This window comes from Aethalodelphis obliquidens, unplaced genomic scaffold (genome assembly GCF_003676395.1).
Source record: "Aethalodelphis obliquidens isolate GAN/ISIS:26980383/991018 unplaced genomic scaffold, ASM367639v1 scaffold2, whole genome shotgun sequence".
NCBI lineage: Eukaryota > Metazoa > Chordata > Mammalia > Artiodactyla > Delphinidae > Aethalodelphis > Aethalodelphis obliquidens.
In genome coordinates this window covers 54,096,288-54,111,735 of record NW_020837946.1, presented here as the reverse complement: position 1 = coordinate 54,111,735, position 15,448 = coordinate 54,096,288, and the positions used below count along the sequence as shown (strand labels likewise).

Here is a 15,448-nt window from a genome sequence, read left to right as displayed (position 1 = left end):
ATTTTGACATTTAGGTAGATAACATATAATACCTTCAATACGTTTTGCTGGTGGTTTCTTTTCTTCAGGTGATGGTAGCAACAGGGGGATGGGAGGAACCACTGTATGAGGAATTTCTGAAGAAAATAAATGTCATCATAAGTAACATAGTTTGGTTTCTTATTTTGTGTGAAATATGATGAAAAGTCTCATGCATTTCTTTCAGTACTTCAAAGGTGTTATAGCAGAAATTCAACAATCAGAACAAACAAAATTAGCATCTATTTAAAATTGTAACTACTCTTTTGCTTTGATTTTTAATTACACAGTGAAGAATATGATGAGAAAGAATTTGTTCTTGCTGTATGCTATGGTTTGGCATTGGTAACTTCCTAGTGGTAGGATACTGCAGCTTCAAGCCCAGGGGTCATGGTGCTGGATCTTACCTTCTGGAGGTACTGCTCTGATAGGCATGGTTGGAATTGGAACTCTGGAGTCAGGAATATCTGAAAAGGGACATTTAACAATGATAAGCACCGAGAGACTGAAAACACAGATATTTATTAGACAACTAAGATGTGTTTGATTGTCAGGCATTTCCAACAGCAGAATTTAACATATAGAAACAAAGATATTAAGATTCTTTTGTAGGCAGACACACATGCAAATTTATTCCCTGTGAAAATTTGTTCTACGGCCAAACTTGATCCTAGATATCAGCTGAATGTGACCTCATTATCTCTAATTTCCCAAACTCACAAAGCCTAACATTGGTATTATTTTACTGAAAATAATTTTACTGAATAATATTTTACTGAAAAAAAGAACTAATATTTTTAGACATGTTAGTTTGGCTTCTATCATTTACAAAATTACACTGAATGTATTGTAAGGATTGATTTTTTTTTTTTAACTTACCAGGAGGCTTCATCTCAAGTTTGATTTCTGCAAAAGAAAAAAAAAATGATATTTTTTAAAATTTAGAATTGTCTTGGCAGGCTACTTTGTTTCCAAGATTGCACTGTGATTTGAATGTGGTGTTTTCTGACCTTTGGTTGTTAAGTACAGCTCTGCTGTACTTCTTGCTTCACCTCTGGGCTCCAGTCGAGCAATTACTGAATAGACGCCTAAGGAAAAAATCGTGAAATGTTTGCTTTCTGATATGTTTGTAAATAATGCTTCTTTATTTAAATATAGTATTTATTTATATTTCTCTTTCCTAAAAAAAGTAATCTAGATAGAACTACAGAGTATAAGCGTAAACTAGAGTAGAAATAAATAAAACAGGCAAAGTTGAAATTATATAGTCACAGGGACACTGTCAATTAAGTTACCTTCGTCATCTGGGGTCACGTTGTGGATGGTCATATAATGGCAGCGACCGTCATTCCTGAAGTTGTATTTCTGGCTCTCGGTCAGTTCTGTTGGTCCTTTGTACCACGTTACAATGGCGTCATCGAAGGACACTTCGCACTCGAAGGTGGCAGACTGATGCTCACTCACCACAATGTTCTGTATGCGCTTCGTAAACTGAATTGGTTCAGCTGTTTAAGTACAAAAAGAGTTCAAATTTAGATAGTTTGGGGAGGAATTTCTTTCACTGTGCTTTCCCCACAGATGTTTAAAGTCTCTTATCTTTTTATCCGATTGGAAAATAGCAGAAAAAGGCTGAAAAGATAAAACAAGAAGAAAGTGCACTTCTTCGCATCAGTAACAAAAAATCATCCCAACACTTAAGTGTATTCCTACAGGATCAATGTGGGAAAGTTTAAAGAAATCCCTGAAAGTCCTTACAATATTTACATGAAGGCAATAGTCAAGCGTGCTTATAACCCAAAAGTAACATTTAAACTTTAAAAATGTTAGTGAAATGGGGGCTTCAAAATAAAGGGAACATAAACTTAAATTTTTACTGTATACTTCTCATTCCCCTTTGAAATTCTTTCTTTCCTCTGTAAAATAATTCTGCTATTCAGGATCTAGAATTGTTTATTTTTTGGCTTGTATAACTTTCCCTGTAAAAATAATTTCAAACTCAGTAGGAAATCTGCACTTCTAAATTTCAAAGGATTCATTTTGAAGAGTTCTGAAACCTGCTTTGCAAGCACCCGTGGGCAGGCATGAAGTCCACCCACTGGGAATGGCAGGGTATGTAGCAAGAGAATAGGCTGGCGTGGAGGTCCGTCTGCAAAATTTTATCTGGAAGGCTGGGATTCAACGTACTGCAGTATCATGAATAGCTCAGATGTCATATGTACTCTGGTGAGCTTTTCTTTGAAGGATCGTATAAAAGGAGGCAATTATTTAACAAATGATAAGTGGTTTCAACTGGATCCTTTAAATGAAAAGAGATTTAACATTTCTTAACTTTAAAATACAACCAGGCCTTGATATCCACTATAAAGCAAGTCAGAGATGTTGAAATGCTTATGTAAATAAGTCACATAGTTATTTCAACAGCTATAAATGGCAACGCCTGGAAGTAGAGCCCATGATTAGAGCCAAATGTTGCTGAATGCAGTCTAATGGTGTAGGTCTTTAGGAAATAAATATTGTTGCTCCTAAGTCCTAGGATTCCACTTCATTTCAGAGATTCGGAGGTTGGAATATGATCTTCCTATGAAACAATTATTTTTGAAAAATAGCTGCTAATCACACATCACATATGTTGTTAATTTTATCTATAAAGTTTCATACAGATAGAGTCAAGTTGATTCCTGTAAACAAAATGTCAGCTCCTAGCCAAGATCCTCAAGATACCTAGGCATGAAATCTGGTCCTTTCTAAGATTTATTTCTAGAATTCAAAATCATAGATGTGAGAATTATGGCATTTAACAGAATTGTAAAAAATTACTGAATTTAGCATAATTATGAAATTTAACAGAAATAAGTGTTAGAAAGTCAAGTCATGGTTTAGACTGAAATCTACTTCAGGTCAAAAAGAACTATGCAGCAGAATCGGCACTTACGTGAATACTTCCGTTTTGATTTCAAATGGATTTTGAGACGTGAGTGAATGCTATGAGTATGTGTGTTGGGAAATGAGACCACACAAGCGCTTTAAGATACACGTGATGGCAGGGTTGCAGGGGTCCTGCACAACATTTGCCACTGACCGATGCTGTGATAACTCCAGCCACAGTCTTCCACCCACCTTCAATTCTGAGCTCTGCTGAAGTTTCAAGGTCTTCGTATTTGCAGGTGTACTGACCCTGGTCCTCTGCTCGAACATCTGCAATGATCAGCTTATGGACTTTGTGCTCCACTTCTGTTTTATATCTACCTTGGGGTTTAAGGATTCTGCCATTTCTGAACCATTCGGATTTTACATTTGGCACAGAAAACTGGCAAGTCATGGTACAAGTCTGGCCTTCTTTCAAAGTAACATCCTGAAGATGCCGTTCCCAGGCAGGCTCTGTGGGTATGATACAATATACATTTTGTACGATATCACATGTGATGTACTCAGTAGTAAATTCATCTCACAGGTTTTTTTTAAAATAATAAAACTCTTTTTCCTTACCAATTACAGTTAGTTTAGCACTAGCGATGTGTGGACCACACACCAATCTATAATTGCCCTGATCTTTAAGTTGACAGTTTTTGACTCTGAGGGTATGTTGATCACCATCAATGCTTATTTCAAATTTATCACTGGGTTCCAGTTTTTCAGTCCCTTTGTACCATGAAAGCTTGATTTCCGGATAATTAATCTTAATGTCAATTTCAAACACAGCATCATTATCTTTCAAAACTGTCTGATTTTCAATGTCCTTGATCAAAGTGACAGGCTAGGAGAATAAAGAATTAAAATGCATTAGTCACTCCTTCCCTTGTAATTCCCAATAATAATTTCTTCATTTTGTGATCAGCATAATTCATTTTACCTCTGTCTGTGACAGCCTTTGCTGAATAAATGATACAAGTTCCTCAAATTCCTTTTCTTCCTTCTCTGACTTCTCTATTTCCTCAATTTCCTAGGGAGGAAAAAAAGCATAAGTATTACATATGGAATAAAATTTGAATTAGAGGACGAGTGATTATATTTAACCTCCATTTTTGATGCTGCTTAGGTTATATTAACTATCTTATACAACTGTAGGGTTCTGGAAACTCAAAAGGCGTATGTTAGACGTTTCAAGTGTGAATTTTTAAAGATGATACTATATATAAAAGATCATACCAATCTATGTGTCTCTTCTACTTGACTTTGCTTTAGCATTTCAAATGCTTGAAGAAGACCCCGGAAGTCAGTGATTCCATACATGCGGGCATATTTTTCATATTCTTTTGGATCAATATTTTTGAGAAGTTCCAGGATATCAATTTCCTCTTCTTCCCCAGCTCCTTTCTTTAAGGCTGGAGTCCTAAATGAAATAAGAAATAAACGTGAATCACCTGTCTTCTACTTATTTTGAATTGTCTATCATCATTCAAAGATTATAAATGTAATAAAATTTTTTCCACAAAGGAATAGTTTTGTGTCCTTTATTTAAGAACTACTAATTTTACCATGTTAACTGTGAAACAAACAAACAAAATTGTGGGTTTGGAGGTGGAGTGGATTAAGATCAGACTATAGTCACAAAGTATGGAATTTTGATCAAAGAGTTTAAGAAAGGATAACAAAAATATTTTTGTAAGCTTTACAACAAAAGAGGCTAATGAAAGAATTATAAGGAAAAATAATAATAGCCATGGAAAGCATCAATAAAGAATACATATATCATGAGAAAAATATGTAGAAATTAAATGTTGATTAATTGATTAACAGTGATGTTCAAACATAATTGGTTTTGAAATTATTGGCAATTATGGAAAATGTTTAAAATGGTTGATCTAGAAAGCCATTCAGAGCAAGAGAAATTACACATAGAAACAAAAATTTCATGCCTAGACACACAGGTTTCTCTACAGGCCATTTCCTTTGTTCAAAATTTTAATAAAAATTCGCCTCATTCTCAAAATTTTCTCAAGATTATTCAGAAATTGATGTTAATGCACCACTAACTTCCACTCAAATACTGTGTATTCGCTTATCTGTTTCTGTTAAAATGTCTATATGCTAATGTTCTTTCACAATCTGAATCTTGGAGGGGATGGTCCATGAATGGAACACTACCGTGCATGGTACTTTATTGAACTTACTTTTTCAGCATTGCTCTAAGATCTCCTTCAATTTTCTCTTGTTGCTTCCTTTCATCCACCTGTAGATTAACATTACTTTCAATTTCACCATGCTTGTTAAATGCGACACATCGGTATAATCCAGAATCGGTTTTTGTGGTGCCTCTGATCTCCAGCTTTGCTTCACCATCTTTCTGGTGGATAAAAATTCGACCTCCTTGGCTCAGTTGTCTCCACTTCCCTTTTGTCCACTTAACATTTGGAACTGGATCACCTCCAACTTTCGCAATGAATATTGCAGTGGTTTCTAAGGAACAATGAAAACAAATCAATAAAAATTTAATTTTCCAAAACCAGTTTTTCTGAAATGAAATCAGCAGTAAAATGTACAAGACAGATGAAGATGTAATTTTCATGAAGTACTTACTTTCTACAACTCTCATACTCTGAGGTTCTGATATGAAGAAGAGTTTTCCATCTACTGCTGCTTTCTTAGCTGCTGGGACGGCAGCTGGTTTGTCTAAAACAACACGTTTATATGTTTTTTAAAAAAATCACAATTACCTTCAAATTGTAATAAATAATTTCCTTTGAAAAACAGGCTTTAAGAATATGGCAATGTTACAAATATTACACACTCTATATGAGAGTGGACTATAGAAGACAAAGCAGTTTCATAGACATTTATAACTAGTTGTAGCTATTACATGCAGATTGAACTGCAATCACATTAATCGCATCAAGTTTTATATTTCTCAACTTGGTTTTATCATATAGATTTCCTTTAGGGATATGATATCAGGCTACCTTATGTCACATTATTACAGGATCATTTTTGGAACTCCACTTAGTTACATCCTTTTGGATATGGTGAAAAAAAGGTCAAGAAGTGTGATGGTGAACTTGGGGTACTTTCAGAAAATTTGTGTGGAAATTATTGCCACTAAATCACCTAATATTTCAATTATAATAAGGAGACTATAAATTGCAAATGAGCAGTAACTGATAATTCTAAAAATCTAATTCCATTCTTACTTAAACTGTAATAAGCAAATAAGCAAATAAACACAAGCAGTTGACTTAATCCAAATAATAGTTTTGAGGTGTCTGTACCTTTAACGGTCACTTTTGATTTGCAAGTGTCACTTCCAGCCACGTTTGAAGCTTTGCACACATAATCTCCCGCATCTGCTTTAGACACATCCTTGAGTTCCAGCACAGCAGTCCCATTAGCAAAGCTGAAGCTGCATCTGTCTGAGGGCTTTATTTCCCTGCCAGCCTTCAACCACTGGATCCTGATCGGTTCTGATCCCTGGACGTGGCAGCTAAGCTGCACGAATTCTCCTTCACTAACTGTTACTGGAGTAGGGTGCTGATCAAACACAGGTGGCTTCTTAGGTGCTAGAATTAGAAAGGGATTTTCATGAGGAACATAAAAACAAAAAAATATTAAACTCCAGAAAAGAAACAAGTTTTGCCTCTAACAGGTAGCACTGGTTGCTATAATAGAACTGAATCATGTGCCTTTGTCTCTGAAAGCAATAGTTACATGTGTTGGATTTTATAAATAGAAAAAGGTTTAAAAACAAGCAAAGAACAGATGCCATGCTGCCCATGAGTTACCCAAGCATCTGTGTTTTGCAAACATTAGGTACTGCAAACACTGCACTGGCCGTTCCTATAAATTTCGATGTCATATAGCACACCGTTGATTCTCTCAAACCTGCATGCAGCTGTATTTTCACTGAACCCTAAAAACGAAGGGCCTGTTGGAGAACTCTGCTCATGATATACAATGTTTGCTACCCTCTGGGAAAGAAAGCCAACATTTGAGTAACCATGAGCCCACATGTTAATATGTGAGTTTCTCTTATGATCATCTGTAGCTATTATATGCAGCTACAGTAGCATTTAAAATCCAACCTTTGCCCAAAGGAATGAGGCGTTGAGGCTCAGTGCTCAAATGAAAACCCGTGAAGAAGATATCAGTAACATGATGGGAAGGCCATGTATAGCTTGGTGTTATGTAATGATTTTATTGAATGGTTCTGAGACCTACATATAAGGAAAATAAGCAATATTCATGATTGCAAAGATGAAAACTTCTGATATCTATTCATTTTTAAACTCTATGGATAAAAAGCCTCAGAATTCTATAGAAAGTATTTATCTACTCAATGTAAAACCATCATGAATGGTTAAGCATTCATTCTTCATTTAACTAAATGTTTTAAAAATCAAACGCATTTAAGTACTATTAAGTGAGTGATGAAATTAGAATTATAAAAAGTTAACTCAATGACATTAGCTTATTAGTAATATTAATCTATTGATGATATTAACCTACTGTCTGTGCACCCTGACATGGCCAGCTAGATCATCAGAGTTGGTAATTAACTCCCAGTTGTTCAAGGAAGTTAGACTGTAAAGTGATTTTGATGAACTGTCTCATTATATGGATGGAACAAATGGGACCTAATGAAACTTAAAAGCTTTTGCACAGCAAAGGAAAACATAAACAAGATGAAAAGACAACCCTCAGAATGGGAGAAAATATTTGTAAATGAACCAACTGACAAAGGATTAATCTCCAAAATTTACAAGCAGCTCATGCAGCTCAATATCAAAAAAACAAAGAACCCAATCCAAAAATGGGCAGAAGACCTAAATAGATATTTCTCCAAAGAAGATATACAGATTGCTAACAAACACATGAAAGGACGCTCAACATCACTAATCATTAGAGAAATGCAAATCAAAACTACAGTGAGGTATCACCTCACACCAGTCAGAATGGCCATCATCAAAAAATCTACAAACAATAAATGCTGGAGAGGGTGTGGAGAAAAGGGAACCCTCTTGTACTGTCGGTGGGAATGTAAATTGATACAGCCACTATGGAGAACAGTATGGAGGTTCCTTAAAAAGCTAAAAATAAAACTACCATACGACCCAGCAATCCCACTCCTGGGCATATACCCTGAGAAAACCATAATTCAAAAAGAGTCATGTACCAAAATGTTCATTGCAGCATTATTTACTATAGCCAGGACATGGAAGCAACCTAAGTGTCCATCGAGAGATGAATGGATAAAGAAGATGTGGCACATATATACAATGGAATATTACTCAGCCATAAAAAGAAACGAAATTGAGTTATTTGTAGTGAGGTGGATGGACCTAGAGACTGTCATACAGAGTGAAGTAAGTCAGAAAGAGAAAAACAAATACCATATGCTAATACATATATATGGAATCTAAAAAAAAACAAAGTTCTGACAAACCTAGGGGCAGGACGGGAATAAAGACGCAGACATAGAGAATGGACTTGAGGACACGGGGAGGGAGAAGGGTAAGCTGGGACGAAGTGAGAGAGTGGCATGGACATATATACACTACCAAATGTAAAATAGGTAGCTAGTGGGAAGCAGCTACATAGCACAGGGAGGTCAGCTCAGTGCTTTGTGACCACCTAGAGGGTTGGGATAGGGAGGGTGGGAGGGAGACACAAGAGGGAGGAGATATGAGGATATATATATATGTGTATAGCTGATTCACTTTGTTATACAGCAGAAACTAACACACCATTGTAAAGCAATTATACTCCAATAAAGATGTTAAGAAAAAAAAAAAGAAAGAAAAGTTATATGGATGAAGCCATTATGGTTAGAGGATCAGATTGAGAAGATCTCCTTAAACAATACAGTCTATTTCTTTGCCTCAAGCTATGACTGTGTATTCATAATGATATGCAACATCTTTCCACCCATTTTTTTTTTTCTTTCTGAGCAAATTTTACACTTTTGTATGAGGTTAATATTCATTTATAGGCTAAAAGCTTTGGGCAATATATGTCAGACAATAATCCTTTAGAAATATCCTTAGAAAAGAGAATGTTTCAGAATGTGATAGAACTCATAATAAGCAAAGGTAATGCAATATTCAATGATGAAAATTTTTAAAAATTTCAAAACAAATGTGCCTCATAAAAATTTATATGTCACTTATGTATGAATTTCAAAGTAGACTTAGACTTCTAACTACCTGAGAGAATTTCGAGATGTGATTTACAAGCTAAGGTACAGTCCATTTATTATATGACACCTACTTTCCTGGGCCACATAATTAAATTACAACTAATGTATATTTTTTAGTAAACATATGTGGAATTGTGGCAAGCCAATTAAATAATATATATTCACATCTGTTATAACTTACTTGGTCGAGATGTCAGAAGAAACACACATGGCTGTCTAATAAGGCAGTAAAGAAAAACACATCATGCCAGGGGCTCTGAAGGTGACTTACCTTTGATGACGACTGAAGATGTACACAGAGCAGAGCCTGCATCATTCCACACTTTGCACGTGTACAAACCAGCGTCGTCCATGCTTGCCTTCTTGACTTGCAGCAGAAGTGTGTTGTTCTTGAATGTGATTTCACAGTTAGACGTTGGATGGATCTCTACGTTATTTTTGTACCAAGCGACAGAAATAGGCTGGGAACCAGCAACACGGCCCTCGAGTTTGAAAGAGTTCCTTTCTGTTTCTTCTACTGTCTCCGAGAGTTTTTTAGTGAAAGTTGGTGGAATTAGCCGCTCTGTAAGAAAGTTCAAGGATATATGAAGTGGAATCCAGAAGTAGGTTACTAGTAGGAGGCTTTTCAAGAAAGAAAAGTCATATTTTAAGTTCAAAGTCAATGCTGACCAACTGAATACACCATATCAGTGTAATGTTCCTAAACATTTTGGCCTCTTTCCACAAGCTTATTTTATTTTTAAATTAAAACAATTTTTTTATTTTACATTGGCATATAGTTGATTTACAATATTGTGGGTTTTTTTTCTTTTATTTTCACAAGCTTATTTTAAACTGTTCTCTGATTTATGGGATGGATGATAAGAATAACTTATGGTCATTTACAGAACCAGACATTTGTTAAAAAAAAAAAGAAAAAAGCGGGGGAAGGAGTGGTCTTATGGTTATGTAGGATATATAAAAACTTAGAGAAATACAGATTTTAAAAGATCACCTTTTCTCTAGAGAAACTTATTTCTTCTGAAACATTTTTATGTCAGTGGTTTAAAAATGTGCTAAATTTCACCTGTCCTAATAAAACCGCACCCTTAGGATGTGATATACAAAGATACCTTTTATATTGAGCTGAGCCATGCAGGAGTCCTCTCCCACTTCATTGACAGCATAGCACGTATACTGTCCAGAGTCTCCTTTGTCTACTTTCAGGATTGTCAGGTGGGCACTGTTTTCCAGATAACTAATCTGATAGTTTCCGCCACTTTGGATCTGTCTGTTGTCTTTGGCCCAGGTGACCTTTATTGGTTGTGTCCCAGTCACGTGGCACTCAAAGTCCGCACTGTCTCCCACCACAGCATCCACAGGGGCAAGAGGGATGTCAAAGAAGGGCGGGTTCTTCCCCTCTGAGAGGAGAGCAGAAAGACATGGTTTCAGGCTCCATACCTGACCATCCCAGTTCACACAAATCATCTTCCTCTAATTTCAAATTTGGTTATAAAAAATTTAATTATAGAAATAGAAATTTAAGAATCCACACACCTGTGAGAATGAGTCTGGCACTGGAAGAAGCAGAACCTATAGGATTTGTAGCTGTGCAAGAATACTGGCCTGCAAAACTCCGATCTGTTTGAAAAATATTGAGAGTGGCTACATTATCTAAAAATGATGTTTGTACATTGGGGCCGTCTTTCAACGGCTTGCCATCTTTAAACCAAGACACCGAGATAGGTTCTGATCCACTGACAGCACACTCAAAAATAACTGGCAGCCCGACCGTTTCTTGAACATCTCTCAACTGTCGAGAAAACGACGGTGGAAGTTTTTCCTCTGTAGGAATAGAATTAAAGTAATGAATACTTTTGGACATTTTGAATTTATTGAATAGTCTTCTCACAATTATTGTTATATAAATAATGGGATTCCTATGAAAGTATCAGGAGGTATTCACATATCCTGAATTAACTTGGACTCAAAGAAAAGCAGGTAAATTTTTGGAGCAAAAGTTTTACTTTGATGCCACGCTGACGCATGGTAGGTGTAAAAATATGTAAGCCAGCAGAGAAACTGATTGGCTTAAGGTACATCTCTGGCATGTAGCAGATTTTCTTACTTTTTAAGACTGCTTTCTAGCAATCTGCATGAGACACCCATGGGTGGAATTTAAAAAAATATGGTTACTCATTTTTCTGAAAGATTTAATTATAGAGACAAATGATGACATGATCCTTCCAACTGAAGATTAGTCATTTTATCTCTCTCTGTAAAGGTGATCAAAAAAGAGAAACTGCTAATTTGTAGGCAGAACTACTTAAAAAGAAAGTTTTGCATTTGGGAAGATTTTTCCTAAAAAGAAGACCCTCGCCAGATATTTTAAATCTTGTTCAAAAGAAACACATTCATTCACTTAAAAAATATTGCAATCACCTTGAACAGTCAGGAAAGTTGATGAAGAAACTTCTCCCACACTGTTTTCAGCCCTGCAGATATATTCTCCACTGTCATTACTATCAACCTGGTTGAAAACCAGTGTAGCAACATTGTTCCTAAAATGCATTTTGTAGGTAGTCGTGGGTCTCAATTTCGTATCTCCTTTATACCAGGACACCCCAATTTCAGGGGTCCCAGCAAGTTGGCATTGCAAAGAGGCAGAATCTCCAATGGTCACCTTCACAGGCTCCAACTGCTTGACAAAATATGGTGGTTCTGCAGCCAAGAGAGATAACCAGTCATGAAGGAGACATGCCAGGATGGTTATTTGTATATAAAGACACGAATGTGCAATCATAACACACCTAGTATCAGGATTTGTGCTGAACAGGAGTCTTTCCCGGAAGCGTTTTCAATGTAGCAGTTGTACTGTCCTGCATCCTCCACTGTGCTGCTTGGAATTTCCAGGATTGCAGATTTTTCAGTTGTGGTTATATGACACCTCTGAGAAGGAGTTATATTTGTGCCATTTTTCTTCCACGTAACTGAAATGGGAAGAGTTCCAGTATACGTGCCCTCTAGGATCAGGGGTTTTCCTTTCTCTAGGCTGTAATCATTGAGCTTCTTCACAAATTTGGCTGGGGCTGTAGCAGGCAAATTGAAAACATGAAATAAAGCACATACACACACAGATACAGGCACACCTATTACTTCATGTATATTAATTGTAAAAATGCAGAATGGCAGTCAAACAAACCTTTTACATACAGATGTGTTGTACAAGAAGCTTTGCCAGCTTCATTACTAACGATGCAGGTATATTCTCCACTTTGTGATGTATCTACATCAAACAGCTCCAGTTCAGCAACTGAATCCTCCAAAGACACATTACATCTGTCCCCTGGTACTAGTTCACTGCTACCCTTGAACCAGCTGACACTGAATGGGGGTGTTCCTTTTACAAGGCTTGTGAAAGTTACATTTGCTCCAGTTAAAACATCCATGGGATCAGGTTTCTGAACAAAAGATGGTGGTTCTAAACAAAAAAGCACATACCGGAAAAAGTTTACTACTTTTGAATTCTGATGACAAAAATGTTGACTAAATAATGAAACGCAATTCTATTTTGCTGTTATTTTTAGCTGACCTCTCACAGTCAAAGGAGCACTGCACTCATCAGAACCAGCCACATTAGTAGCTATACATGTGTAGTCGCCGGTGTCCGAGTCTTCCAGCATGTTCACAGTTAAGGCACAAGTGTTATCCGTCAGGGTGGTCTGGTACTTCCTTCCACTGCTGATCTCGTTTCCTTCATGGAACCAGGAGACGGAGATTGGAGGTGATCCATAGACTTTACACTCCATTACCACTGAGGAACCAGACAGACCATTTGTCTCTTTCAATTTTCTTGTGAATGAAGGAGGCACAATTCGGTCTGAATGTGATAAAAATCAAACAAACAAGGACATCAGTTATAAAATGATTTGAAGAGAGAATTATTGTCTTTTTGATGGAATATGCCTAGATCCATTTGGCTCTTCTGTGACGATATCACAGAGTCCCCAGTGGGGTCACACCATGGAAAGCCTTGAGAATCAGTGGACAAGACGTGCTAGTTGACTTATTAGGAATTTTGGTCTCTCTTTGCTGTGAATCATTATGTGGAGAATTACTCCAGCATAAGTGACAGTAGAAGACTACATATCCTTATTCCTTATCCAGGGATTAAGTGTTACTCCTACCACCCTGAATTGTGGAAATTCCTCCAGAAGAAAGGGATAGAACTTTTGGACTTGGTTTTCTTCTAACTCTATAGGTCTATTACCTCTGATTTTGCTGATTCAGAGGATGTCAGACTCATGTCACGCTGTAGAATGTGGAGTTTCTTATACACACGTATGCAAACCAGGAACTATACTATAATAACATTGAAACAAAAGCCCAACCAACCAACCTGAAACATGAACTGAGGCTGTGCAGCTGTCTTTGCCCACAGGGTTTTGCACCTCAAAACTGTACACCCCACTGTCACTGGGGGCCACGTTAATAATCTTAAGGCCAGATATTTTGTTGAAGAAGCTTATTTTGTATTTGCTATCACTTGTCAGCTCTTTTGCATCCTTAAACCACTTAGTAGTGAGTTCGGGTGTGCCAGTGACCATGCACTCCAAGGTACAGGTGTCTCCCGTGGTCACTTTTATGGATTCTGGCTTTTCGACAATTGCTGCAGGCTCTGGAACGAGATGTAAATTGTTTTCAAATGTTAAAATCACATTGAAAAACTAAAGAAGACACGAGTACTGGTAAGTGCGTGCCTTCTATTCATGATGACATTCTATCTGCACTAACCGAGGATGGACACCGTGGCGAAGCACTCTTGCATTCCGGCATCGTTTTTGATCTGACAGGTGTATTTCCCGGCATTGGCTGTTTCCACTCTTGAAAACTGGAGGGTTGCAATGTTTTCTGAATAAGAGATCCATATATTGTCACTTTCTCTGACCATCTCCCCCTTGTCTTTGAACCACACCACGGAAATGGGCTCAGCGCCTTCAATAGCAGCCTGAAGCTGAACTTCTTCACCAACGATGGCAGAAATGTCACTGGGCTTCTTCACAAATCTTGGTGGTGCTGATGAAAAAGAGGCAAAATCAGGGATTTAAAATGTGTGGGGCGATGGGTATTTCCCTCAAAGCTATCAATGCTAGGAATCAAACTGGTGATCATGTGTTGTTTCTATTTCTTAAAGAAGAGGCATTTTTGGTGAATGGGAGCAGAGATGCATTAGAGTTTGTACTAAGCAGAAAGAGTCGAACATCTTGGCCTCTCTAGCTTTCTAAATCCAATCAAAACCTACTGGCAAAATTGTCTAAAAGGGTAATTAGTAGGATTTAGAAATGGGATGCGCACTAACTATAAAAGGATTTAGAAAGGAGAGAGGGGAAAAGTACAAGACAGCTAGTGGTAAAGGATGGGGCAAGAGCTGAGGGGCCAACAGGGTATTAAAGTTAGAAGGAAAACTGTAAGCAGAAGAGGATGGAGTCACTCTAACCTTTCAGAGTGATGGAACCAACACAGGTGTCTCCCCCCACGTCGTTCGTGGCTTTACACTGATATTCCCCAACGTCTGCAGCACTGACGCTCAGGATGTGAATACTCGTCAGGAAGTTCTCAGACATTATCTTGTACTTCTTGCCACTCCTAAGTTCTCTCTTGTCTTTATGCCAAGAAACTTGAAACGGGGGGGTGCCCTGAAGCTCACATTCAAGGTGAACATCAGCTCCTTCCAGTGTCTCAACGGGACGAGGCTTTTTGCGGAAAACGGGTGGTTCTAAAATTAGGAAAAAAGGAACATTAGGATGTGTTCTGTAACTATGTAGTTACAAGTAAGAATCAGTTTTCCATTCCACCATAGAGAGAGAACACTACACTCGATTTTCTATTGTGTCCTTTAAAATTTTTAGAACCTCGACGGAGAGTCAAACAGGGAATTGAGAGGACAACTAGGAGGAAGTTAACGTGAAAAACATGAAAGAAGGGTAGGAGCTGACCTTTAACTTTTAAGGTGGTGCTGCTGCTTGCTCTGCCCGCTGCGTTGCGGGCCTCGCATGTGTAGTCTCCGCTGTCTTCTACACTGAGAGCGTGCATTTCCAATACCGCCACCGAGTCATGGAATGACATTCTGAATTTACTGCTCTCTTGAATTTCAGTCTCGTCCTTATACCATAAAACTTTGATTTCTGGAGACCCTCCTACTTTACATTCATATCTTGTAGATTCACCTTGTTTCATGATTCTTGAAGGTTCTAGCTTCTTAATGAACCTGGGGGGTTCTATGGAAGCAAGACAGAAAACACAAGGGAAGAGAAGGGAAGACAC

At 37.5% G+C, this 15,448-nt stretch overlaps 1 protein-coding gene across 1 annotated transcript in view; it reads right to left on the bottom strand.

The window, feature by feature from the left end:
• The window catches only part of TTN (titin), a 277,274-nt gene that overhangs the window by 163,931 nt on the left and 97,895 nt on the right, over positions 1-15,448 (bottom strand). Inside the window, exons 87-109 of the mRNA XM_027126990.1 lie at positions 15,121-15,402; positions 14,622-14,900; positions 13,919-14,200; positions 13,524-13,802; positions 12,717-13,004; positions 12,327-12,605; positions 11,935-12,213; positions 11,567-11,845; positions 10,682-10,969; positions 10,258-10,545; positions 9,417-9,707; positions 6,222-6,509; positions 5,536-5,628; positions 5,130-5,415; positions 4,165-4,348; positions 3,869-3,958; positions 3,505-3,772; positions 3,136-3,396; positions 1,314-1,523; positions 1,029-1,106; positions 898-924; positions 426-485; positions 33-116 (exon numbers count right to left, since the gene is read on the bottom strand). Of these exons, the coding sequence (XP_026982791.1) occupies positions 33-116; positions 426-485; positions 898-924; positions 1,029-1,106; positions 1,314-1,523; positions 3,136-3,396; positions 3,505-3,772; positions 3,869-3,958; positions 4,165-4,348; positions 5,130-5,415; positions 5,536-5,628; positions 6,222-6,509; positions 9,417-9,707; positions 10,258-10,545; positions 10,682-10,969; positions 11,567-11,845; positions 11,935-12,213; positions 12,327-12,605; positions 12,717-13,004; positions 13,524-13,802; positions 13,919-14,200; positions 14,622-14,900; positions 15,121-15,402 (5,043 nt within the window). The remainder of the gene's footprint in view (positions 1-32; positions 117-425; positions 486-897; positions 925-1,028; positions 1,107-1,313; positions 1,524-3,135; positions 3,397-3,504; positions 3,773-3,868; positions 3,959-4,164; positions 4,349-5,129; positions 5,416-5,535; positions 5,629-6,221; positions 6,510-9,416; positions 9,708-10,257; positions 10,546-10,681; positions 10,970-11,566; positions 11,846-11,934; positions 12,214-12,326; positions 12,606-12,716; positions 13,005-13,523; positions 13,803-13,918; positions 14,201-14,621; positions 14,901-15,120; positions 15,403-15,448) is intronic.